We start from the raw sequence: 24,797 nt of genomic DNA on the forward strand, positions 1-24,797 counted from the left end.
GTAACATGAACCAATTAGCTTAACTGAAGAAACCAACACCTTCTGCTTGAAAATCTGTGTGATGAAGTCACAGCTCTTCTCTGCTGGTTTCCTGGTCCTGTTTCTGGGCGTCAACTCCTGCATCACCAGCATCACCAGTTCTCAAAGTTACTGCTAAAAAGAGAGCGTCTTCAAATGCAAGGGTATAATTTTTGTTCATGAAGCAAAACCAGCCAAGAATCCCCTGGGAAAAGTGACATTTTCTTGAAATGATCAGCACGTAAACACGTCTCCAGCTGGACCTTGCACCCACTTTAAATTTTATATATTTGTCCAGCACACAGGCTCTCACCGGCTCCCGACTGCACGAGCTCTGTAGCTTGCGGTTTGCGGACTGAGCTGTCCCTACAGCACGTGGTCAGCCCCCTGACCAGGGATGGAACCCAAAGCCGCAGCGTTAGAAGGAGGATTCTTCCCCACCAGGGAAGCCCCCTGGGTTTTTAAAGTGCAGTTGTAGTTACCGTATCACATGTGAAAGCCCCCGGGGAGGAGAAACTCAGGTCCGCGTGAAAAATTACACGTACTCACTTCCCCACTCAGTCATCACGTGCGACAAAATCGTCAGAAAACCGAGTCCCTGACAGTGAGACTCTGAGACCGAAAAAGCTGAAAGAAAGCCCAAGGCATTATCATCGCAGAGAAGATGCAAAAGCTCACGAAATAAAGCCTGGAAATGCAGAAGCCTAGTTATTTGGTCATCACACTCACACTAGGGATGGCTGGTGACAGCTGTCCATGTGTAGTTAACGAAGAATGGGATGTGATTTCTAGTGCTGTTTAACTTTTCTACACACAGAAGTACATGGATACTTCAGATCGACAATCACATTCATCACAGCAGGGGATAACTACTGATACCTGTGATCTTGGGGAAGCCACCTGACCACATTTGTAAGTCATTCTGATGCACGGAATAATGGCAGGGGAACTCTAGAGAGACTGCCTGAGAAAACGGTACCAACAAGTCAGCTGCCGACGAAAAGGAAGTCTAGGAGACGAAAGATCACGGTGAGGAACACTACTTTAGAAGAGGTGCAATGATTTGAAAAAAACATAGGCAATCTTTTTTCCTCAAATACACGCTGTCCTACGTCACTCTCCTCTGAGCTCCTTGGCTCTCTAAGACTCTCCCATTTGGCCCATCAGCTCACTTCACCCGGCTCAGGAGGCCGCTTTCCCCTCCCATGGCTGTGACCTAAGGCATACACGAGAAGGTTCGTATCACTCCCTTCAGAAACTGCCTTCTTGGGACTGCCCTGGCACCCAGTGGTTAAGACTTAGCCTTCCAGGGCAGGAGGTGTGGGTTCGACCCCTGGTTGGGGAGTTAAGATCCCACGTGCCTTGTGGCCAATAAGCTAAAATATAACAGAGAGGCATCATTGTAACATAGGCAATAAAGACTTTAAAAACAGCCCACATTAAAAAAAAAATCTTTAAACAATAAATACAAATGAGATGGCATTCTTAAGCCCATACCCCACTGGCACACACCACTGGAAATACATCACCCAACAGGCCATGGTGCTCTTATTATCCGACCCATTTTTAATGCTCTGAAAAGGAGAGCTGGACAGCCTATGGTTTTGACCTTCCCTACATAGCATGAAGGATGAATCTCAGACCCAAACTACCAGATGCCGCTCGAAGGGCCTCCAGCTGTGACTGCAGAGCACATTGGTGCCTCGGCATCCCCGCCTGACACCGCTACCCGGCGCTCCACCTGCACTCCGAATTGTGGACGCCAGCGGGCCTTCTGACCAACCACGCTTCACTTCATGGCTGGAAAACAGAAGAAGCTCCCCAGAGCTTTTTGCCAAATGACAGGTGGTAAGAAAGTGCAAATCTCGATGCTTACAATGAGATGGAGAAGGCTCCTGGGCATGGAGAGGCAGAGATACCCACAGAGAAACACCAGCCGGAAACACCACAGGCATCGGTGGGGGGTAACGTCAAGAGAGAGCATTAAGCCAGCTCCCTGTTAACAGCTGGGGCTAAATCAGGAACTGAAAATGCCTCTCAAAAAAAAGCAGAGAGAGGCCATCCGAGGTTAATTCATATAAGTCACATGTAGAATGAGAAAAATGGAAGGCAGAGCCATATGTGGTTATAAAGCTCCTGACTGCACTTGAAAGGACTCTTTGCTAGATTATAAGAAATAAATTAAACCATAAAGAAAATGGCAAGTGAGGATTTTTCTGTTAGTGGATATTTGGAGTAAGAGGCAACAAACCAACAATTATTAAGTAACTAGAACGCACAAGGCTGGCAACATACTGAGAACAGTGGAAGCTATAGATGAATTTGCAAACCCAAAGAGCTTCACGGAGATCACTGTAAACACTGTATTTTCATCAAGTGATTAAAAAAATTACACAACTGTCTATCAAAATTCAGAGAAAGGAGAGAAGACTATTCAATGTAAACAAAAGAAAAAGGCTTTTTCTGGGTGTGTGTATTTACTGAGCAGGACCTTGAAAGATGGGTCTAATTTGGACAGGTGAGAAGCAGAGAAAGGCATTGCCAGCAAGGGCAACAGAATGAGGTATGAACACACATCAAGTGGCAACATGAATGAGGTGATCAGCCACAGACACAGTCGAAAAGAACAAAGAGTCAAGATTCAACCACTCTATTAGGCACTCAGGTTTTTTCTTAGCTTCTGCACCAGGCTCTTAGCTGTCAGCATAGTCAAAGTGGGTAATCTTGCATGCAAGACTCTAGTCCCTGCAGGGATCAAACCCGGGATAGCTCCCTGACCTCAGCCAGCCCCTGAAGGGTGGAGTCAGTGAACCACTCAGGAACCCCTTAAAATCTGAAATCCAAATAGTAAGCATTTTATGATATCTTTAGAGGTAATGCAAAGAAGCACCTTTTGTGTGTGTGTGTTTTTACACAAGATATCACCTCTTGGTTTAAGACAGAAATACAACTCAAAATCTTTCCCTTGGTAGAAAACTTCCCTTCTTAATTTATAAGAAAAAAGCTATAATTAGCAGCCCCCAAGCAATCACCCATTAAAAGTAAAACCTCAATAAAAGCCAACAATTCCATAAAACAGGAGAGGAAAGCAGATACAGAAAAGCTTAGGGGAGACACTATAAAATAACAAGGTACAGCAAAATAACAAAACGAAACGGAACTTCAGCAGGTATATAGCCCAAGAAAGAAGCGTGATGGGAAAATAAAACCCTAACAGAAAAAAAAAAAAAAGACCACATGGACACGGGACAAAGGAGAAGAGACACTTGGAAATATGCTGAGATGGGGTAAACCACGCAAGCCAAGGAAAACAGATACTGGCTTCTCTCATGAAGCCAGTGCCACGGGGCAAGCACTTCTGAGAGAGGCTCCCCCTGGGGAAGTCTCCTGGGGAAGAATTTGGCAATCTGAGAGCTGAAGGTTGTGGAATCTTCTTTCGTCCTTCAAACCACAGGGGGCTGGTCTAACCAGAAGCCCCCTCTCGGGCTGCCTCCCTACAGTGGTCTTCAGACATCCATCCGCCCTCCCCTGCCTAACTGGGAACCTAGGACTGAACCGCACTCATGCGGGGCACCTAAGCCGTTCAGGCTTCTCACAGCGTCCAGCCCTAGAAATGTGGCGTCTTTCGCACCACGGACACGCCGGCAGCTGCTCTTCTCTTCCCTTCTCTTGAAAACTATTTGCCTCCCTGAAGCAGAGACGTGTGGAAGTCAGACAGCCCTGCTCCTCCAGCCAACTTCAGCTTACACGCCCAGGAAACGTCTTTCTCTCTTTTGCTGTCACGATTTTATTCAATTCTTATCATGCATCAATTATCCTGCTTCAGGGATGTGGTGCCATAGATAATATCACAAACGTGACTTTAGGCAGGCTGGGTTCGGTTAACTAGAAGGCCTTGTTCGGTCGTTAACTGCAGTGGTCTCTAAACTCTGACCATCATCCTAGGAAGTGCAGGATTTGTGGGCATGCGAATATATTTATGCATAGATGATATGGACATGTGCTATAATATTCATACGTTATATTCATTATAAAGTACAGAAATTTGTAAAAAAAATCGAAGATAAAAATATTTCACTTATTCATGGCAAATGAGTTTTTGCCATCACTCAAAATTATTAAGAACATTTAACAAGAACAATGTGATTTTCACATAATTTATGATTTCTGAACATCTCGGTTGAATTTTTTGTGACTGAGCGATTCCAATTTTTTTTTAATACTTTATTCATTATTTATTTGGCTGTGTTGGTCTCCGCTGCGGGACGCGGGTCTTTCAAGGCACACACACTGTCTCTAGTTGCGGCTCAGAGACTCAGTGCTTGAGGAGCATAGGCTTAGCCGCTCCACGGCATACGGGACGTCAGCTCCCCAACGAGGGATCAAACCTGTGGCCCCTGCACCACAAGGCGGATTCTTAACTACGGAACCACCAGGGAAATCCCAGGTTCATCTTGTTTTAATTCTAGGTCTCACGCAGACAGATCTAAACAGGAAACGGGCGTTGTGACACTGACTCTCAGTTTTTAATTCTATCCTCTGATTATAAAAAAGCTTAAGGGGTTTGTCTTCTTTTATTAACCACTTTGTTGGTATTTGAGCTAATTGAGACTCAGCTAATAAATATTCATCTCTCCTGATATCAATTAGTTAGTTGCTCCTAACTTATCAAAGCTATTAAATTTTTACATTGATACTTTAAAAAAATTGTGCTGTCCAATCACGCTTCCTTTTTTCCGCAGATTAGAACATTCTGTTCCTGACTTATTGAGCACGCAAATATAAAGGTTTTAGAGGGCGACACATATTTCTGAAGACAGAATCACATTTCCAAACCACCCATTCTCAAAAATGCTCTCCCTATAGCATAGGTTTCTTTAGAGAAGCAGTTACTTTCCTACTCACTGTTAAAACACGGCTTCTACCTTGAAAGGCTGTACTTAAGCGGATTTTTCAAAATTACATTTGTGACACGAGGGGACAGCTCCTAAAACCGTTTAACACCCAAAGGTCAGCAACTGTGGACACCTGTCTTTTTGTAAAAGTAAAACGAAGTAATTCTTCATTCTTTTTGTGAAAAGCCACCACCGTGCGGCAGAAATACACTGACTCTCACCTCTCATCCCAGAACGCACACAGAGATACGACAGCATCAGAAAGGCCGGGATATTCTGGAGTAACCTGCGTCACACTGTCTTGGGGCGCCTTGGCTGCGCCTGGCTTGAACTCCTTTGCTCTTCCATACCTTGCTCAATAGTCTGCTTGCAAATGACACAGCAAAGGAATTTCATATATGTCACTATTGACGACAGTGAGTGTGGATTCTTATTTCAAATAACCCGCTTGATAATTACTACTGAGGACTGGCTTCTGGCCAGAGTTCATGAAATCACTTTAATCCAAATGGTAACACCTGCCAGATGGCCGCCGATGTCTCTTCTCTCCTTCTTCCTCAGAGCAGAAATTCCATTTGAGCACACACGACTGCCCAAAGCAGAGACTACATTTTTCCAGACCCACCTCTGCCTTATAGCTACTCATGGCCTTGGAACTAAGCTTCGGTCACAGGGATGTGTGAAGAAACAATGGATAGCCTTAAAAAGGGGGGCCTATCTTTCTGCCTACCTATGTGGAACTCAGGTGTGATGGCTGGAACTTTGGCAGCCATCTGGAAGCAGGAGGGAGAAGCCAGGTGCTGAGGCAGCCAGCATACAAGGGCAGGAGTCTGGGTTCTTCACAACTGCGCTGCCCTCAGATCAGCCCTGGACGCCCGTGTTTGTGGCTCTTTTGCGAGCGTTGTTACTTCGGGTTTTCTCGCTTTCAGCGCTGGACTGAACCCTCACTAACACCCTTGGCGACAGGGCTGACGAGGAGCTCGTGTTAGCAGGCAGAGCAGAGGCGGCGCTGTCATCTCTCACGGCAGCGTGTGCCGACACGGCTTACACTGCTTTCCGTCTGCAGCCTCCTGACAGAAACTGCTTTGAGCCACCTCCCCATCCTGTCAGGATTAGTTCACAGAGACAGTGCGAAGGCGGTCTTCACGTCCCCTTTCTCAGGTGCGCAAGAACTGCAGCCTGGGTCTCCCGCCTTGAAAACAAACGAAGGCGGGGCCGCCACCGATGAACCCAGCTCTACTCTCCACACGACGCACACAACCCGCGGCACGCCAGCATCCACGTTGACACTAACAGCGGGCGGCGTTGGCCAACACGTCGCCTCACAAAGAAGCTCTGCTTTCTCTCTGCTTCTCTCCACCCCTACGAACAAATCATTTTTGCACCTTCCTGGTATGTAAGCCTCCACCCACTTCAGCCCACTGTCAAGGCTGTGGATGGACAAACAGCTAACTATAAAATTCTCCCCTGGACCACGACAATATCCTGCGAGATGAAAACATCCACTAGTGAAAAATAAGCATAAAAGAGTATTCTCCGTAAAACTGAAAACTTGCACAAGCGATGGTAAAGCAAGGGCATGTATGCATAAAGACTCTGAGGCCTTACCTGAATACCTCGAGGATAATCCTTTCTGATAACTTGGGAGCCACCTGCTTAAATGCTTTCTTGAAATCTTCCAGAGTTAAATATCCACGATCTATTTGAAAGCAGAATACGTCACATTCGTGTACTACTAAAAGCCCCGTGAACTGCTACTTCAGCCATAATATTTGCATGAGACTTTAATATATAACCAGGAGAAAAGCAGTAATCTACAGCTGATTTTACATGTAAGGTAACCTGAGACTGCCTCACTGGATTACTGGATTACTCTAGTATTACTCTAGTGATACAGTGCAGCCCCAGATGCTCCCGAAGCTTTCTCCCAGCTCCGTCCCTTGCCGACTCCCTGAGTCCCAGGGAGAGCACCAAGAGGCAACGCCACAAAAGCGGCAGCAGGCTCCGCTTGCTGTGAATTGCCAAAATAATTCATTCTTCAAAACGCACATTTTTTTTTCTTGCTTGGTTTTAGGACTACATTCTTATTTAGAGGAAAACCATTTCAGAAGCCAAAATACTGAACCTGGACCCACAAGTCTTTCGACCCTGCGTTCCGTGAGGAGTGGGTCCAAAGCCACTCTGCTTGGCCACCCCAGCGTGGGAAAACAACTCCTCCATCACGTGTGGCTCAAAGGAGGAGTCAGAGAAAAAGGCCCCGTGGTCTCCCAAGCTTCCGTAAGTCACTCTGCACCTATATTCCCACGGGGCCAGCCCTTCTGATGTCCCCATTAAAATGTAAGCAAATCTTCAGTACAATCAGATTACTGCTGATGCTGTTTCATCCATTGTAAAGGTCAAGAGTTAAGGCTGTGACGGAGGGAAACAAATGAACACCGACATCTACCATAACAGCTAATGAACATGGGAAAGTAGTCTTGCAAGCATATCATTTTTGGGGGTTGGCCAAAAAGTTAGTTTCGGTTCTGTAAGATGTTATGGAAAAACGCGAACGAACTTCTTGACCAGCCCGACACTTTCTGAGTATATGTTCCCATCCACCGCTCCTTAATAACAATTTTTTATATCCAAACACTTTAAAGATACTTACAGTGCCTGTCAAAAGCTGTGAAGATGTGTCTTACTTCATTGCGATACAGTTGAGCTTCCTTCTTTTTCCTTACGATGTCTAAAAACTCCTTAAGTTGTATCCCTAAAAATTGGAAAAAAAACAAGTTTACCAGAAATGACTCTTCCTCTTTAAGAAAAAAGTGAAAGTGAAAGCAGCTCAGCCGTGTCCGACTCTCTGTGACCCCATGGACTGTAGTCCCTGGAATTCTCCAGGCGAGAACACTGGAGTGCGTGGCCTTTCCAACTTCTCCAGGGGATCTTCTCAACTCAGGGATCGAGCCAGGTCTCCCACATTGCAGGTGGACTCTTGACCAGCTGAGTCACCAGGGAAGCCCAAGAATCCTGGAGTGGGTAGCCTATCCCTTCTCCAGGGGAATCTTCCCGACCCAGGAATCGAACCTGGGTCTTCCTGCATTGCAGGCAGATTCTTTACCAGCTAAGCTATCAACTTCAATGGAAAGTGATACTATCGCCCACAGATGTTATCTTGATTTTGGTAAGCAATACTCATTCGTACAGATCTCTAAAGCTGAAAAGGCACTTTGTTAAAAGCCAAGTCGGCTCCACATTAGCAACTGGCTGCAAACACGGTGGACACTTCAGGAGCTCCCTGAGCTGCTTCTGGGAGCAGAGATGATGGCCGTGAAAAGGCGCGACAGTCTTCCCTCTGGTAGATCTGATGGACAGGGCTAAAACTACTTATTACACAAGGTCTCCTAACTCTTCTTTCCACGGGTGTCTGTGATCCCATTTTTCCTAGCCAGATGTCATTACGACAGATTTTTCTCCAGCTGGGATAGCGGAGCCAAGAAGTAGTTTCTCAAAAGTCAACACCAATCGCACACCGCAAGTAGAGGTGGAGCGAACATTCCATCAACAATAGAGCTGGCAGTGTCCCCAGCCTGAGGGACACCCCATGACTGTTCTGCAGCCTCGGGCTCTGCTTCCTGCGATTCTCAGAATAAAAGAGCCCAGCGTGATCACAGGAGATTGGATACTGCGCTCATGATGTCTATTAAAATGAATTCTAATGTGATCTTTGTAGTAGGCTTATAGAGTGAAGCCAAGAACTTAAACGTTTCAGTGAACTGAGCCCTAACCATATAAAAACAGCAGCTTGTTTTGGTAAGTCAGGACTTCCATTTCAAAATGTGTTGCTCTTTTAAAAATAGCCCCAAATCACACAGTAACCGCATGCTAATTTTCAAGGACTTGCACCCTTTTCCTTTCGGTGAGGGATACTGAGCTACATACAGTTCCCAAAATAGTTTCAATTTTTTTTTTAAGTAGAAAATAGCTTTCTAAATTTTCCATAGTTTTCTTATTTGCAGTTAAAGATGCAGGAATTTGAAGAGGTCTGTCTTGGGGGTTTCCTTGGTGGTCCGATGGTCAGGACGTCACCTTCCACTGCAAGGGGGGCAGGTGTGATCCCTGGTCATGAGCCAAGACCCCACGTTCCTCGAGGCCAAAAAACCAACATGTAAAACAGAAGCAAAAATGTAGCAAATTCCACAAAGACTTAAAACATGGTCCACATCAAACTTTAAAAAAAAAAAAAAAAAGCCAATCCATGTGTTTAAATGATCCTTTTATAGGGCTGACAATACTAGGACTGACTGTCTGCCGGGCACTGTGTTAAGCTCTGGAAATAGAAGGGGAAAGAGAAAATAAAGATTTCCTGGGCCAAGGGAGTCACTGGTCTACTGGGGGAGACAGAGATGATGCAGGTTCAATTACAAATGTATAAATAATTGCAAACCATGACTTGTGCAATGAGGGGCATAACAGGAGGCCGTGAACACGTCACAGAAGCCCTCCTGTCGGGCAGGATCAAGGCTGGGGACAGGGAGGCTCCAGAGGCAGGGGCTAGAGGTGCGATTGGAGCTGGTTCACTGGCACAGCAGGAGCCAACTCAGCGTTGTAAAGCAATTACACCCAGTAAAAAGTGAGTAAATGAACACAAGGAAATCAGCTTCCTCCCTTACTTAAGTGTGTGTGTGTGTGTGTGTGTGTGAGCCCCTCAGGCATGTCTGACTCTTTGTGACCCATGGACTGTAGCCTGCCAGACCCCTCTGTCCGTGGGATTCTCCAGGCAAGAATACTGGAGTGGGTTGCCATTAAAAGCCTTTAAACTATATACCAAATGATAAAACAGGAACTGAAATAATTAATATCAATAAATTTCTATCACCATGAAAACAAACAAACAAAAAGGAACCCTCCTGCAGAGTAGACTCTGGTGAAGAGATCTCTCGGAGGAGGTAGCACTAAGGCAAGACCTGAATGAAGCTCCAGTACTTTGGCCACCTCAAGCGAAGAGCTGACTCATTTGAAAAGACCCTGATGCTGGGAGGGATTGGGGGCAGGAGATGAAGGGGACGCCAGAGGATGAGATGGCTGGATGGCATCACCAACTCGATGGACGTGAGTTTGGGTGAATTCTGGGAGTTGATGATGGACAGGGAGGCCTGGCGTGCTGCAGTCCATGGGGTCGCAAAGCGTCAGATACAACTGAGGGACTGAACTGAACTGAACTGAGGACCTAAATGGTAAGAAGGTACCAACTGGCTAAAGCGTCAGAAGAAGAGCACTCCGTGCGGAACTAGCACGTGCCCGCCGCGGGGCGGGAAGCGGTGGCAAGGAAGAGGCCCCTGCGGCGAGGCAGTGGTGAAGACAAGGCTGGGAAAGGACGAAGGGGCTGGAACAGGAGATAACGTGGTTTTTACTTCGGTTGCAATAGGAAGTCAAGTAAGAAGTCTGGATTGAGAAGTGACAAGATCTGATTTAGAGAGATCGCGGAAAGATCCCGCTGGCTATTGTTTTGAAAAAGGACGAGGGAGAAAGCGAGATAGAGAAAAGGAGGCTGGTCAGGCTCCTACTGGCCCGACGGTGGTCAGGAGGCGCTGGCAGCAGGCCCGGGAGCGACGGGAGGCTCCAGACACACCGCAGAGAAGGCGGAGGACTAGACGCGGAGCACGCGGAGGAGGAAGCCAAGGGCGAGCCCTAGGTTCCGGCTCGAATGGAGGTCTGAGGAGTTGTTTAGAGCGACGGGAGAGACAAGGGGAAGCTGGACGGGGCTGCAGAGAGACGCATGGCGATTTGGAGGCGCTAGCGGTTTGATAGGGCTTCCCTGGTGGCTCAGATGGTAAAAGCGTCTGGCTACAATGCGGGAGACCTGGGTCCGATCCCTGGGTCGGGAAGATCCCCTGGCGAAGGAAACGGCACCCCACTCCAGTACTCTTGCCTGGAAAATCGCATGGACAGAGGAGCCTGGTGGGCTGCAGTCCATGGGGTCGCAAAGAGTCGGACACGACTGAGCAGCTTCACTTCAAGCGGTTTGACGGTTTGGGGGCGACCGAGAGTGAAAGGCACGAACAAGCAGCAGCAGCCGCTTCGGGCAGCAGGCGTGCCTCCTCGCACCCACCGGCGCGCTTGGCCTGCGCGTGGCCTGTGCTCCGGAAGGACGCCCCGCAGGGAACGCGCGTCCGGCCCGCGTGCCTCCACGGCACTCCGCCGAGCCACCCTGCAGCTCCAGTCTCATCGGCCCCCGGTACTTAATTACCTGCCGCACGCTCACCCGAGACTCGCTGAGAGAAGCGCTGTCGTCAAGTTTATCCCCAGTGTTTAGGAAGATACTTTGCTTGCAGAAGCACTCCTCACATGCTGAATAAGTAAACAAAATCATGCGTGCATACTAAGTCTCTCCTGTCATGACCAACTCTTTGCGACCCCATGGACTATAACTCGCCAGGCTCCTCTGTCCATGGGATTCTCCAGGCAAGAATACTGGAGAGGGTTGCTACGCCCCCCTCCACGAGATCTTCCCGACCCAGGGATTGAACCCGCATCTCTTTCGCCTACTGCATTGGCAGGTGGGATTTTTTATCACTAGCGCCACCAGAAGACATTTTTTTCTATTAGAGTTTTCAGCAAAAAGCATTAAAATGTGTGTGTTTTAAATGCTCTTATAACTCTGGACACTAATGCCGAAAAGTAGGTCGCTATTTAATCACATGGCCAGCAAAATCATCATTTTAGAAACCCCAATTTCTTAATACCTATGATACAGTAAAAAACAAAATTCAGAGGGAAAGGAAACACATGCATAATATTTGCTCTTTACTTAGTGCATCTGATTCGGGGAAATGATTAAAAAAAAGCACAACTACATTGTTCAATATGTGATGCAGATTCACGAGGGAAAAAAGGTACATGAGCGGGAATATCTTTTAAATTACACATTCAGAAGACTCATCGCTATTTGAAGCTGTATAGTCAGGTCTTTATTTCATAATCTTGGGGATAAAAAGCAAATGTTCTTTACTATTTCCTAGGAGAAAATATACGTGCATTTCAACTGCAATGCTTATTACCACTTAAAGAGAAGAAACAGGAACTTCTCTGGAAGTTCCTTAGTTAAGACTCTGAGCTTCTAATGCAGGGGGCCTGGGTTGGATCCCTGATCGGGGAACTAAGATCCCACAAGCCTCACGGCGTGGCCAAAAAAAGAAGAAAGAACCTAAAGATGCAAATAACCCCATATATGTAATCAGTTCATTCGTACTCTTTTCCCACAGGATCATATACCTTGTGTTTTTACGTCAACATCAAACCACGTAAGCACACCCTATAGCCTCATGCCCACCCTGCCTTTAACTTGTCTTAATCGTCAATGGCAACACATGCAAACGTGCTCAATGCCAATGCAAGTTTCTTTTCCAGAAAGGACAGGGCAGTTTCCATTCAGCTGAGTGCTGCAGGAGCATGCTCACTTTCCAAGGCCAATGTATAAAGGCTGGTTACTCCTACAGCTCTGTGATGCAAACACCTTAATGGAAGTTTTAAACGTCTTACTGCTCTTCAAATGGCCTAGAAATACAGTTTCTACTACGAGCTCCACCTGCCGTCACAGTATTCGAACCTGAAATGACCACTTCACAAAGACTCGCCATAACTCTAAATGCATTACCTGTGTCCACCCCTGGAATGAAAGAGAATTTCAGAACCTTCTAATTCCAAATACAAGGTGGAGTCTTCTGAGTCTTTTCTAATGATAAAAGTTACATAAATACACCTTATGTAGTTACATGTTAAGGCCATAACAATAGGGATCACGTAGACCTGTGTGTTTTGTGTTTATTACTAATCTCCGGAAGGTGTTCAAAACTCGCCTAGGTCAGGTAATAGAGACTTGGAGAACAGACGTATGGACACAGCGGGGGCAGGAGGAGGTGAGACGAACCGAGAGAGCAGCACTGAGATATTACACACGACGGTAAGCGGAGCAGAGGGCGGAGGGGAAGCCTCTGTGTCACACAGGGAGCTCTGGCGCCCTGACCACCCAGAGGGGTGGGGCGCGGCAGGGCGAGAGAGGAGGTCCACGACGCAGGGCGCTGTAAACCCACGGCTGGTTCATGTTAATGCACGGGGGAAACCCACGCAACACTCTGAAGCAATTATCCTCCGATTAAAAATGAATTTTAAAAAACTGTCTGGGCAAATGGACTCTATCAGTGGTTCTCAGACTTTTTTTTTTTTTTTTTTAGCTGTAGGAAAGGTTCTTCTTTATAAAAATAGGAAATCCCACTGTGTAAAGATGAAGGCAAGGCATCCTGGTTTCAAAGAGGTGGGCTCGCCAGGCTTCCCTCTCCAGCAGCCCCTGGAAGTTCCCCAACAGGAAGGACCCAGGATTGCGGATCCTGCCGTAAAGCCCACTGGGGCCAACGATCCTCACGGATCCTTCCAGACTCTGCAGCTCTGCGCACCTCCCACACCACGGAGAGCACTCCTTCCCATCTGATAAACAGCTCTGGGCAAAACGACCCTTCCTGTTCTATACTGAATGTATACATTCCTCTCCAAGCTTCTTAGTACATGTCACAGAGATATATCAGAGAAACGCCATCTTTTCTTGTTTTCTCTTTTTAAGCAATTTCCTAGGAGGGTAATCATCTTTCACCACAGGGGTGGATATATTCAAAAAGTACAATAAAACCATATACATTTTTCCTTGGCAGTTTTTTCTTTTTCTTTTTTCTTTTTTTTTTTTTTTTTGGTGGCTCACAGTTCTGTTTCAGGGTCAGCATGCAGAAAGAAACCCTCTTAAAAAAGAAGTCATCTCATTTTTGGCTATCACAGCAAGCTTAAACCCAGGAGAGGAAGGAGAGAATGACAGAAATGCCAAGTTGTTTAGACTGGAGGTCTGGTCCGAGATTTACTAGAGAGGGTAGGGCTCCCATTCATTGGGCCATATATTAATTTTTTCCGGGGACTGAAAATGCCTAAAAATGAGGGCTTAAAAGGATCAAGTGGACTTTTAAAAGGTATAATGCAAGCCTTTTTAGTTTGAGAAATAAAATTCAGATTATGATTTTTGGCGGACGTGCAGAGGGGGTAAAAAAGGATAAAATGTGTTCACATAAAAACACTGTAAGGGCAGAAGGGCTTTCGCGACATCAGCGGCAGCGAGCTGCCACAGTGAGATGGGAGAGGAAATCCACAGGACTGATATTTTCCTCTACCCACCTGCTTAAGAGCAGGGGAATGAAGAGAAAAGAGTCCATCTCACTGGCAGAAATCAAGTCTCACCCTATCACTGGGAGGAAAACGGAGAGGAAGCGTGAAGACAGCTTACAGCAGAACAGAGAAGCCTGAGCCAATAAGCCCTTCTTTCTATCAGACTCGGGCAGGAATCACTACCTGTTTTATTAAATACATCTCCTGCTCATAAACCTTCAAAGGTTCCTCAGCATTAGTAGTGCCAAGTCCTAATACCTTATTCTGGAATTTAAAGCTTCATTATTCCTTCCAGGCAAACTGTCCTTAAATCTCCCCCTTCCCAACTCCCAGCTTTCACCAGGGTCACTCACTCTGAACACCGTTCATTCACAGGTACACACCGTACTCCATGCTGGTGTGGCATGTTAACTGTTTCAAGGAGGGTGGATTCTGTTTCCAGCGGGACTTGATTTCAACAGAATGACAGCCGAGAGCATACTGTTGTTGCTCCTGTTCAGTCGCCAAGTCCTTTCCAACTCTGTGACTCCAAGAATCGCAGCACGCCAGGCCTTCCTGTCCATCACCAGCTCCCAGAGTTTACTCAAACTCAGGTCCACTAAGTCAGTGATGTCATCCAGCCATCTCATCCTCTGTCGTCCCCTTCTCCTCCTGCCTTCAATCCTTCCCAGCATCAGGGTCTTTTCCAATTAGTCAGTTCTTCGCATCAGGTGGCCAAAGTACTGGAGTTTCAGTTTTACCATCAGTCCTTCCAATGAATATTCAGGACTGATTTCCTTTAGGATGGACTGGTTGGATCTCTTTGCAGTCCAAGGGACTCTCACGAGTCTTCTCCAACACCACAGTTCAAAAGCATCCATTCTTCCACATTCAGCTTTATGGCCAAACTCTCACATCTGTCCATGACCACTGGGAAAACCATAGCTTTGACTCTACAGACCTTGGGTATGAAATTGGAAAGGAGCGGAGGGAGGAGGGGTGCTGAAAAATGAGGGGCAGGGATCTTAAAGAAGAGGGACACCTGGGTAGGGGGGTCTGTGGGAGAAACTCCACAGGGCTGGCAAGCAGAAAGGGCCCCTCCAGAGGAGACAGTGTGGACCTGACCTTTCCACTGCTAGCAATGGACAGTGAGTGACAAAGCCCCGCCTCTCCACCACCAACGAACACCTGGGCACCGTGCAGAGAAAAGACAGGCCACGTGGGCGCAGGGACGGGCAGTGCAGGCCTCAGTCTAAGCCGACCCTGAGGCCTGCACGCACCTGGCACAGCAGCACACACGGCCCCCGGGAGCTGGAGGACAGGCTGGACGCCGCCATCTGCCATCGTGCACGCGCCTGACCTCCATGCTTCTCCACCTCCTCTGACGGCGCCAGCCTTCCACACCCGGCTCAGGCCCACTCCTCGGGCAGGAAGCGAGGGCCGCTCTCTTCCAAGAGGCCTCTCGAGCGGCCTCTTGCTCTCTCGGGGGTCTTCTTGTCTCCACTGCTCATGTGGCATTGGGCTGTCACGACAGCAGCAGTGCTTCTTTCATCCCCCCTACGACATATCACTCCGAAGGAACGCTGTGACCACCCTAGACAGCGTGGTGATAAGCAGAGACAAAGCTGTGACCACCCTAGACAGCGTGGTAAAAAGCAGAGACAAAGCTGTGACCACCCTAGACAGCGTGGTGATAAGCAGAGACAAAGCTGTGACCACCCTAGACAGCGTGGTAAAAGCAGAGACGTTACTTTGCCAACAAAGCTCCGTCTAGTCAAGGCTATGGATTTTCCAGTAGTCATGTATGGATGTGAGAGTTGGACGATAAAGAAAGCTGAGTGCTGAAGAAGTGATGCTTTTGAGCTGCGGTGTTGGAGAAGACTCTCGAGAGTCCCTTGGACCGCAAGGAGATCCAACCAGTCAACCCTAAAGGAAATCAGTCCTAACATTCATTGGAAGGACTGATGCTGAAGCTGAAACTCCAATACTTTGGCCACCTGATGTGAAGAACTCACTCACTGAAAAAGACCCTGGTGCCGGGAAAGACTGAAGGCATAAGGAGAAGGGGACGACAGAGGATGAGATGGTTGGATGGCATCACCAATTCAATGGACATGAACTTGGGCAAACTCTGGGAGACGGTGAGGGACAGCGAAGCCTGAAGTGCTGCAGTCTATGGGGTCGCAAAGAGCCAGACACAACTGAGCGACTTAACAACCACCAGTGGTCAGGACCCCACACTTCCAATGAGGGGGTGTGGGCTCAGTCCCTGATCCGGAAAGTGAGATCCCACACGCCTCGAGGCTAGCCAAAAAGCAAACAAGCAACAACAAACCGGTCCTAGGATTTCAAGGTAAGTATAATGTCCGTAGCTCAGTCAGTAAAGAATCTGCTGCAATGCAGGAGACCCAGGTTTGAGTCCTAGGTCAGGAAGATCCCTGAAGAAGGAAATGGCAACCCACGCCAGTGTTCTGGCCTGGAGAATTCCATGGACAGACGAGCGTGTCCGGGTCGCAAAGAACTGGACACGGCTGAGCGCCTAAACCGCCACCGTAATGCGAACGCGTTTCCTAACGACAGAGAAGAACAGAGCGAATGAAATCCAAAGTCCAGCGCCAGCTGCATCTGCTGCGCTGGGGCCTCCGCTCCCCAGGGAGAAGCCCCAGACAACAAGATACGCACAGAACAGACACACAAATGTGCTGACAACACCGTGGAAAAGGCTAGAGAGTGGACATTTAAATTTAGGAAAAGAATTCCTTTCATCGTCAATGGTCTTGCTCAAAACAACTCAGGTGAGACAGCAACAAACAAAGGTCATTAGCCTCACCAGACACAAACTATTTTTCGATTCACCTGATCCTGGATAGCACGACTGAGCCAAACAGTCCACAATCCCCATCGTGATGAATCGATTTCTTCGATGTTTCCATCGCTGACGATTTAAAGTAAGCTCCTAGAAAGCTTTTTTTCCTGTTAAGTATGAAAGTAAAACGTGTTCCTTGTTTTGAAAGGGAAACCACATAAGAAAACAGAAAGAAAGGGGGTGGGTGGGAAAAAAGCATGATCTAATCATCCAGGGGAAACAAAATTCTAATGTTCTTTGTTTTCATTTTCCTCTCCAAGCATATGTTATATGATCTGGGATTAAAAATGCACAGACAGCTGTTGTGGATTCAGTGGGGGCAACGTACACTGGGCAGCTTAAGCCAAAGTCTCATAGTCGTGGCTGTTGTTGGTGCTCTACAATCATCCCACAGTGAAGTCAAACCCCCTGAGATCACCCGTGGCCTTGCCCTTCCCAGAACTGCCCAGACACATGCGGCATTAAACCACTGGCCTACACTGAAGAAGGGCTTCCCAGTGGTAAAGAACCCGCCTGCCAATGCAGGAGACACAAGGGGCATGGGACGGATCCCTGGGTAGGGAAGATCCCCTGGGGGAGGGCATGGAAACCCACTCCAATGTTCCCGCCTGGAGAGTCCCTTGAACAGAGGAGCCTGGCGGGCCATCGTCCATTGGGTCGCAAAGAGCTGGACTCAACTGAAGCGACTGGGCACACGTACAACGAAGAAAGTTCAGGAAACTTTACACACTTCACTACTGTATCTCCCGAACTGCGTGCAGACATCAGTGTCCGCTCATCAGCCTCTCCTGAGACCTCGTGGGGGACACGCCCTACGCCAGGGAAGACCACATCTCTCTGGAGAAGTAGCTTCTGTGGCACGGCTGCTGATCGCGGACTGGGCTATGACTCTCTTTTTGCTCTGGACCCTCAGGAGCAAATCTGACATCAACCTCTAGCAGTGGCACAGAACCTGGCGGCTTGTCTTTTGTACACTGACGAGCTCCTGATGTCGACTCATTCATTCACTGAGTGCCCGGGACAGTGAAGACTGGCCTCAGCTCCATCACAATGACTAATATGACCCACGGCACTATTAACATCACCCATTAGCAAACGGCTGTGAGGGTAAGCTTAGAGACTCGAGTCCTGCGGCCTGCTACAGGCTAGCTAGCTGCACCACCTGCGCAGGTTACTTAACCTCTGAGAGCTTCAGGATGGCTTTAGCTTATAAAACGAGATAGCCCTGATACGACGGCGCAAGTGGCTCCATCATGTCCCACTCTTTGCGACGCCGTGGTCCATACAGTCCCTGGACTTCTCCAGGCCGGAACACTGGGGTGGGTGGCCTTTCCCTTCTCCAGGGAATCTTCCCAATTCAGGGATCAAGCCCAGGTCTCCAGCACTGCAGGCGGATTCTCTACCAGCTGAGCCACAAGGGAATCCTGACATAGAGCTGTGTTAACATTGACGATCCCCACATGATGCTCATCACAGCATCTGCACAGGGTATATGTTCAAGGAATCAAGCTATAATTATTATCTGTAATAACAATAAATACTGTAACACGCAGGAAAGTATTTTATAAACCAATAAAGAACCACCAAATGCCAGGATTAAGATTTTTTATTACTCCCTGGAGTTCAGTCTACTCATTTGAAAAAAGGGAACATATGACCATTTTCCAGGCTCTTCTAGATTCAAACTTCTTCATTTTCTGTAGTTAGAGAAGATATGACATGATCTCTACTCTTAGAGAACAGAAATAAAACCCTCCACCACGAGGCTGCAATACCAGATGGCTCAGCGGTAACAGAACCCGCCTGCCGATGCAGGAGACACCAGGCTCACGGGTTTGATGCCTGGGTCGGGAAGACCCCCTGGAGGAGGAAATGGCAGCCCTCTCCCGGGTTCTTGCCGGGAGGATCCCACGGACAGAGGCGCCTGGCGGGCTGGTCCACAGGGTCACAAAGAGTCAGACACGACTGAAGTGAGTGAGGGCACACGCGCGCAGTGTGTACTAGAACCAGCACCAACACTCGTCTGTCGCTTCCTTAAACACGTGGCTTGATTCTCCCTCCTGTTAGGACTATCTAACTTCTTGTTCCTGGTGCCCAAACAGTTGCTCCTGACACTCCCGTGCTTTGTCAGGTTACGAGCATTAAAAACGGCATCAGCGCCTTTTTGCTGTTCATTCTGGCTGCTCTCGAATCCTCGGTGTGACCTTTCTTGAGATAGCCTGCTCTTCTCACGGCCTTGTCTAAACTTTTCACTCATCCTAATTTTCACAAGGAGCCTCAACAGAGATGGCTCACCTTTTATAAACCAGAGAGCCAGGGACGCAGAGTTTGGGCATGAAGGTTTAGGACCGTTGGCAGCGTGTACATTGTCAGGGCTCTGCCTGGCTGGGTTCAACCCAGGGCGTGACTCTGGACCTCCCCCAGGAAGCTGGGCAGCAACAGGCCCTCGAGTGGGATGGCGTGTTGGAGACCTGGCACAGCCTTTTCTAGACGTAAGAAGAGCTACACCTAGTGCGAGAATGCCCAAGTCACAGCTATCCAGAAGGACTTGCCGGTGGCTTAGCGGGTAGGGAAGCCACCGCAATGCAGGAGACACAGCCGTGGGGTCAATCCCTGGGGCAGGAGGATACCCTGGAGAAGGAATGGCAACCCACCCCAGTATCCTTACCTGGGGAGATCCCACAGACAGAAGAGCCTGGTGGGCTGTAGTCCACGGGGTCGCAAAGAGTTGGACACAACTCACTAACTTCTCACTAACTAGCAGCAGCAGAGAGCAACTTCGGAAAGTTGATTATCTGCATAAATAGCTCCCAGAAAACCAAGGCCAACACTTCAGGTTTTAAGATCAAAACATTAAGGAGAGAGATGATGTATTTGGTAAAAGAATCTGTGTATAAACTTTTCCTGTAAAAGGGAAAGCTAGGGGCCTCCCTGGTGGCCCAGCGGCTATGGCGGCATGCTCCCAATGTAGCGTGGCCGTGCTCGATCCCGTCAGGGAGCCAGACCCCAAGCGCCACAACCAAAGACCTCAGATGCCGCAACTAAAAAATAGCCTGCGCGTCACGACAAAGATCAGAGATCCTGTGTGCCGGGACTAAGATCCAGCATAGTCAAAGAAGTATTTTTAAAAAATAAATAACATTAAATGTGACTCAAGTCACTGAAGGGGAGAAAAGAAGGGGCTGATGGTCTGGAACTGGTCCAGGACCGAACAGGTCTCATGAAAAACCGCTATGTCAGCAGCATTCAGAGTTCGGCAGTGACTTCTTGCGAGGCTGGCTGTTTTACATTCGCAAGGATGTCTGTGCTCTGGAGTGTCCCCTTTCAAGGGGACATGAATTGCAGCTGGTTGGAAAGTTAGTATCCTGGCTGTAAGCCTACTCCTCTACTCACGAAGAAAGTGGTGCTTTGAGAAGGTTAATTTGCCGTTGACATCAGAACCCAAGAGGAAGGGGGAGCCAGGAAGCCTGCGGACGAAGGAGAGGCCTCCACCGCGATTCCGGAGGGAGGCGCTGAGCACCTACACTCAGACCTCACTCCTCCAACCCTGCCTTCCCCTGAACGTCTCCGATGGCTAATCTACTTTGCAACCTTCTGTCTAGTTCAGTTCAGTCGCTCAGTCGTGTCCGACTCTTCGCAACTCCATGCACTGCAGCACACCAGGCCTCCCTGTCCATCACCAACTCCCAGAGTTCACCCAAACCCATGTCCATTGAATCAGTGATGCCATCCATCCATCTCATCCTCTGTCGTCCCCTTCTCCTCCTGCCCTCAATCTTTCCCAGCATCAGGGTCTTTCCTGATGAGTCAGCTCTTCACATCAGGTGGCCACAGTACTGGAGTTTCAGCTTCAACATCAGCCCTTCCAATGAACACCCAGGACCAATCAATCTCCTTTAGGATGGACTGGTTGGATCTCCTTGCGGTCCAAGGGACTCTCAAGAGTCTTCTCCAACACCACAGTTCACAAGTGTCAATTCTTTGGCGCTCAGCTTTCTTTATGGTCCAACTCTCACATCCATATGTGACTACTGGAAAAACCATAGCCTTGTAACTTTCTGAAATATATTTAAAAAGTGATTCTTCGGAAAAGATGCTGCAACAGGAAGCATGCTAACGATCTGATGGAGAAGTGGCTGTGAGAGCAGCTGTAATATCCCTGATAATGAACGAAGGACCATGCTTACGAGAGCAGCTCTGGGGGCACATCACCAAAGTCGGAAAGCCCTCGCAGGGAAGCCTCCTCTCAGGATGAGAGCCTCCAGTTCTGCAGCAACCCTCAGGCCACTGTGAGTTTGAGAAAATCTCCCAGAGTGAGGTGCTCTTCATCATCCAAAGCGAACGAGGCTTCAGGAGAGGCCACGTGAAGGCAGTACCTGCAGAGGAACTCCCGTCCAAACCTTAAAGCTTTAATGTACGTCAGACCTAACATCAAAAGGAAGCTCCGTGACTGCGGACGTGTGAGAACTGTCTCTGCAGGAGGTGCAAAGCCGAGCGTTAGAGAGCTTGGGTGGGGGCGGCTTCCCTGGTGGCTCAAATGGTAAAGAATCTTCCTGCAAAGCCAGAGACCTGGGTTCAATTCCTGGGTGCGGAAGATCCCCTGGAGGAGGGCATGGCAACCCACTCCAGTGTCCTTGCCTGGACAATCCCCATGGACAGAGGAGCCTGGCAGGCCACAGTCCATGGGGTCACAAAGGATAGGACAGGACTGAATAACTAAGCATCAAGAACTTGGGGAGGAGAGAAAACTTTCGTGAAATTTACAAAGTCTCCAGCCACATGCCAACGCTCTCTCGAACATCAGAAAAAGAGACAGTGCAGCGGGGAGACCACTAATAGCATGCCTGGAAGATCCTCTGCCACAGACCAGTCCTCACATCGTATCGGAGCACTCACCCTCGAGAGAAGCCTCCAGGGGCCGCCCCGGTGGTCCAGAGGCTAAGACTGCATGGTCACAATGGGAGAGGCCAGGGTTCGATCCCTGATGAGGGAACTAGATCCTGTGGGTGGCAACTAAAGATCCCGCACGCCGCAGCTGAAGACTGAAGATCCTCCCTCGCTGCAGCTAAAACCCGGGGCAGCCAAACAAACAGACATTGTTTTTAAAAAGAGAGAAACCTTTAGAACGCAGTAAAGGTGGACAAACCTTCTGCCAGAGTTTACACTGCAGTGCACAGCAAGTCACCATAGAGAAGCCATGTGGTGTGACATACGTGTACAAGGCGTGTCTCACTAAACGTGACATGATACACACAGGGGATGCTAGGATACGGGCTGCGGGAGGAGTTTTCAGAGGCCACCCTTTACATCAGAGAGCTCGCCTCACCTGTAAAGAACACGGGCCACCTTTCTTCCAGAATAATACCTATTTGTACATCAGATAACTGGTTAAGGAAGGAAAACCTCCTTTGTGAGGTCAAATCTCTAATTAGGAATCAAAGGACCCAGAGGAGGGAGAAACTCTATGGGAACAGGGACTGTGAGAGTGCCTTTGGCAAGCTCCATGTATTTATGCAGAAACACTATATAAACAAGAGCATCCAGAGAATCACTCACTAACTCCCAGAGGCCTCCCAAAGCAGAGAAACTTGAACAGTGCAAAAACTGGGAGAAATCCTTCCGCCAGAAGACAGAAATCTTTCCAGACTAGAAGGTTCCCATAGAAACCCAGAAAAAAATACATACAGGAGGCCTCACCAAGAACTTACAATCTAAACTGAAGAGCAAAGAAACAATGTTTGAATGTTTTGACAGTGTGAAAAATTTTAATAAGAAATTTAAAACCTGGGGAAATTCCATCAAGTTAGGGAGTTTAAAAAAAAAAAAATGAAACAGTGAAGAGTGGGCTATCTCCTCAAAAATATCAATGTTGCAAACAGGCAAAAAAAAAAAAAAAAAAAAAAAAGGGCAAAAACACCTTCTCCTAGAGGCAATATTGTTCACAAAGTCATGTTCAATACGTGATACCAAAGTGAAAAGTGGAAGTGTTATTTGCTCAGTTGTGTCCGACTCTTTGCAATCCCAAGGACTGGAGCCCACCAGGCTCCTCTGTCCACAGGATTCTGCAGGCAAGAACACTGGAGAGGGTTGCCATGCCCTCCTCTAGGGGATCTTCCTGACCCAAGGATTGAACCCAAGTCTCCCGCATTTACGGCAGATTCTTTACTGCCTGAGCCACCAGGGAAACTCATGGGATACCAAACTTGTATCCAAAAAATAATCTACTAAACTCTTCTGTATATCCAAAATTCATAAATAAAAATATTTTTTAAAAGAAAGAAAAATATAGTCAAAAGGACACAGGAGCCAACTCAAGGAGGCACGCGACGGCCAGTCTCCGACAAGCTGAGCGCTAAAATAATCCAGCATAGTGTGCTCAGCCACTCAGTCGTGTCCGACTCTGCGACGCCACAGACTGTAGCCCACCAGGCTCCTCTGCGCATAAGAGTCTCCGGACAAGAATACTGGAGTGGGTTGCCATCTCCTCCTCCAAGGGATCTTCCCGCCCCAGGGATCAAATCTGCCTCTCTTGTGTCCCCTGGGCTGGGCAGGCAGATTCTTTACTACTAGCAGCACCTGGAAAGCCCAGTTAAGTATAGGAATGAATCATAAATCATCAAAGGCACACAAACTCATGAGTCCTTAGTGATAAAGGAGCTAGACTCATCCATCAGGAAGACGGAGTCTCTTGCTTATAGTAAAAATGCCAGGGCTAACTGAAAGAAGGCCTGGGATTAGAAAACCATTACTTTGCAACCATATGGCAAAAGCTGGATCAGACAAGAATCATAAATGGATACCAGATCCAGGGGGAGATGGTGACGAGAAGCACAATTTTGCAACTTCAAACATGCCTCTCCACAGGCCGCTGCTGAGTGGTAAGGGAAGAAAATATCAAGAGAAATAATACAGTGGAGAAACCGGACAAATCCTGACTGGTGAGAAAATGAACATCAGCTACAAGAGAGACAGACAGACATCTGCTGTGTCAAGACGTGGTGCCCTGAGAAGGACAGATCGCCCGAACACGATGCTGTCTGAGGACACAACACTCGACCGAACGACAGAGGAGTGCCAGGCAAGCACAGGAGGGCTGTTCCTGGAAAGCAAAACAACGCGGAGCGGGCTATTTCCTCAAAAAAATCAATGCTGTAGAAAGGCACCAAAAAAAAAAGTCTACAGAAATGTCCTGGCTTAAAAGAGGCTAAAGAGACATGGTACCCAGAACTAACTCCTGGATGAGATGAGGGAAGACCCCTGAAGGGCATAATTAGAGCAAGCGACAGCCCTGGAACGCAGCCGGTTGCTGTCGTTCGGTCTCCAAGCCACGTCCGACTCTGCTACACAGACGGTACAGACAGGCGTCGACGTGAACTCCCAGCAAGCGTGCCGAGGCTATGGAGGCTCAGCAAGAAGAGGCAGAAAGTGCTGATGAGAGGGGAGACGGCATAAAGTGCGAACGGTAAGTGAATCTGGGTACACGCCTATGCTCTGCACTATTTTTATTTTGCAACGTTTTGTAAGTCATAAATTGTAATTGAAAAGCCAATTCCGCGTGCTGTGGACCCTACCGCCTCAAACAACAGGGTCACCTCTTTTCTCCTCTGCCTTTCCCCTCTTTACTCAGTCACCCGGCTGAGCTGAGAAACAGCTTCATGTTGCACACAAAGGCAGACGATGCAAAGCAAAGGGCTCTTGATCCACAGCTGCTGGACCTCCTGGAAGACTGACCTGTTCACACTGTCGCTTTCTCACTTCCTGTTTATCTTCCAACGACTGCGGCCCAGCCTCCGTCCCCAGCACGCGCTGACACGGCCCTTGCTAAAATCATCCAGCGCCCCCGGGGTGCCAGC

General features: G+C 48.2%; 1 protein-coding gene across 10 annotated transcripts in view; it reads right to left on the minus strand.

Moving 5' to 3' along the window:
* The window catches only part of EFCAB11 (EF-hand calcium binding domain 11), a 173,354-nt gene that overhangs the window by 142,557 nt on the left and 6,000 nt on the right, over window positions 1–24,797 (minus strand). For 7 of the 10 annotated variants that reach the window (XR_003589981.2, XM_004010836.5, XM_060418487.1 and 4 more), the window contains exons 4-5: window positions 7,564–7,665; window positions 6,522–6,612 (exon numbers count right to left, since the gene is read on the minus strand). Coding sequence is in view for 9 of the 10 variants with exons in the window: in XM_004010836.5 (XP_004010885.3) it covers window positions 6,522–6,612; window positions 7,564–7,665 (193 nt within the window). In the remaining variant the exon portion in view is untranslated. Of the gene's footprint in view, window positions 1–4,227; window positions 6,276–6,521; window positions 6,613–7,563; window positions 7,666–24,797 lie in introns of those variants that run through there. The other 3 variants (XM_060418486.1, XM_042252856.2, XM_042252859.2) reach the window with 3 other exon arrangements.

This window comes from Ovis aries, chromosome 7, assembly GCF_016772045.2.
Source record: "Ovis aries strain OAR_USU_Benz2616 breed Rambouillet chromosome 7, ARS-UI_Ramb_v3.0, whole genome shotgun sequence".
NCBI lineage: Eukaryota > Metazoa > Chordata > Mammalia > Artiodactyla > Bovidae > Ovis > Ovis aries.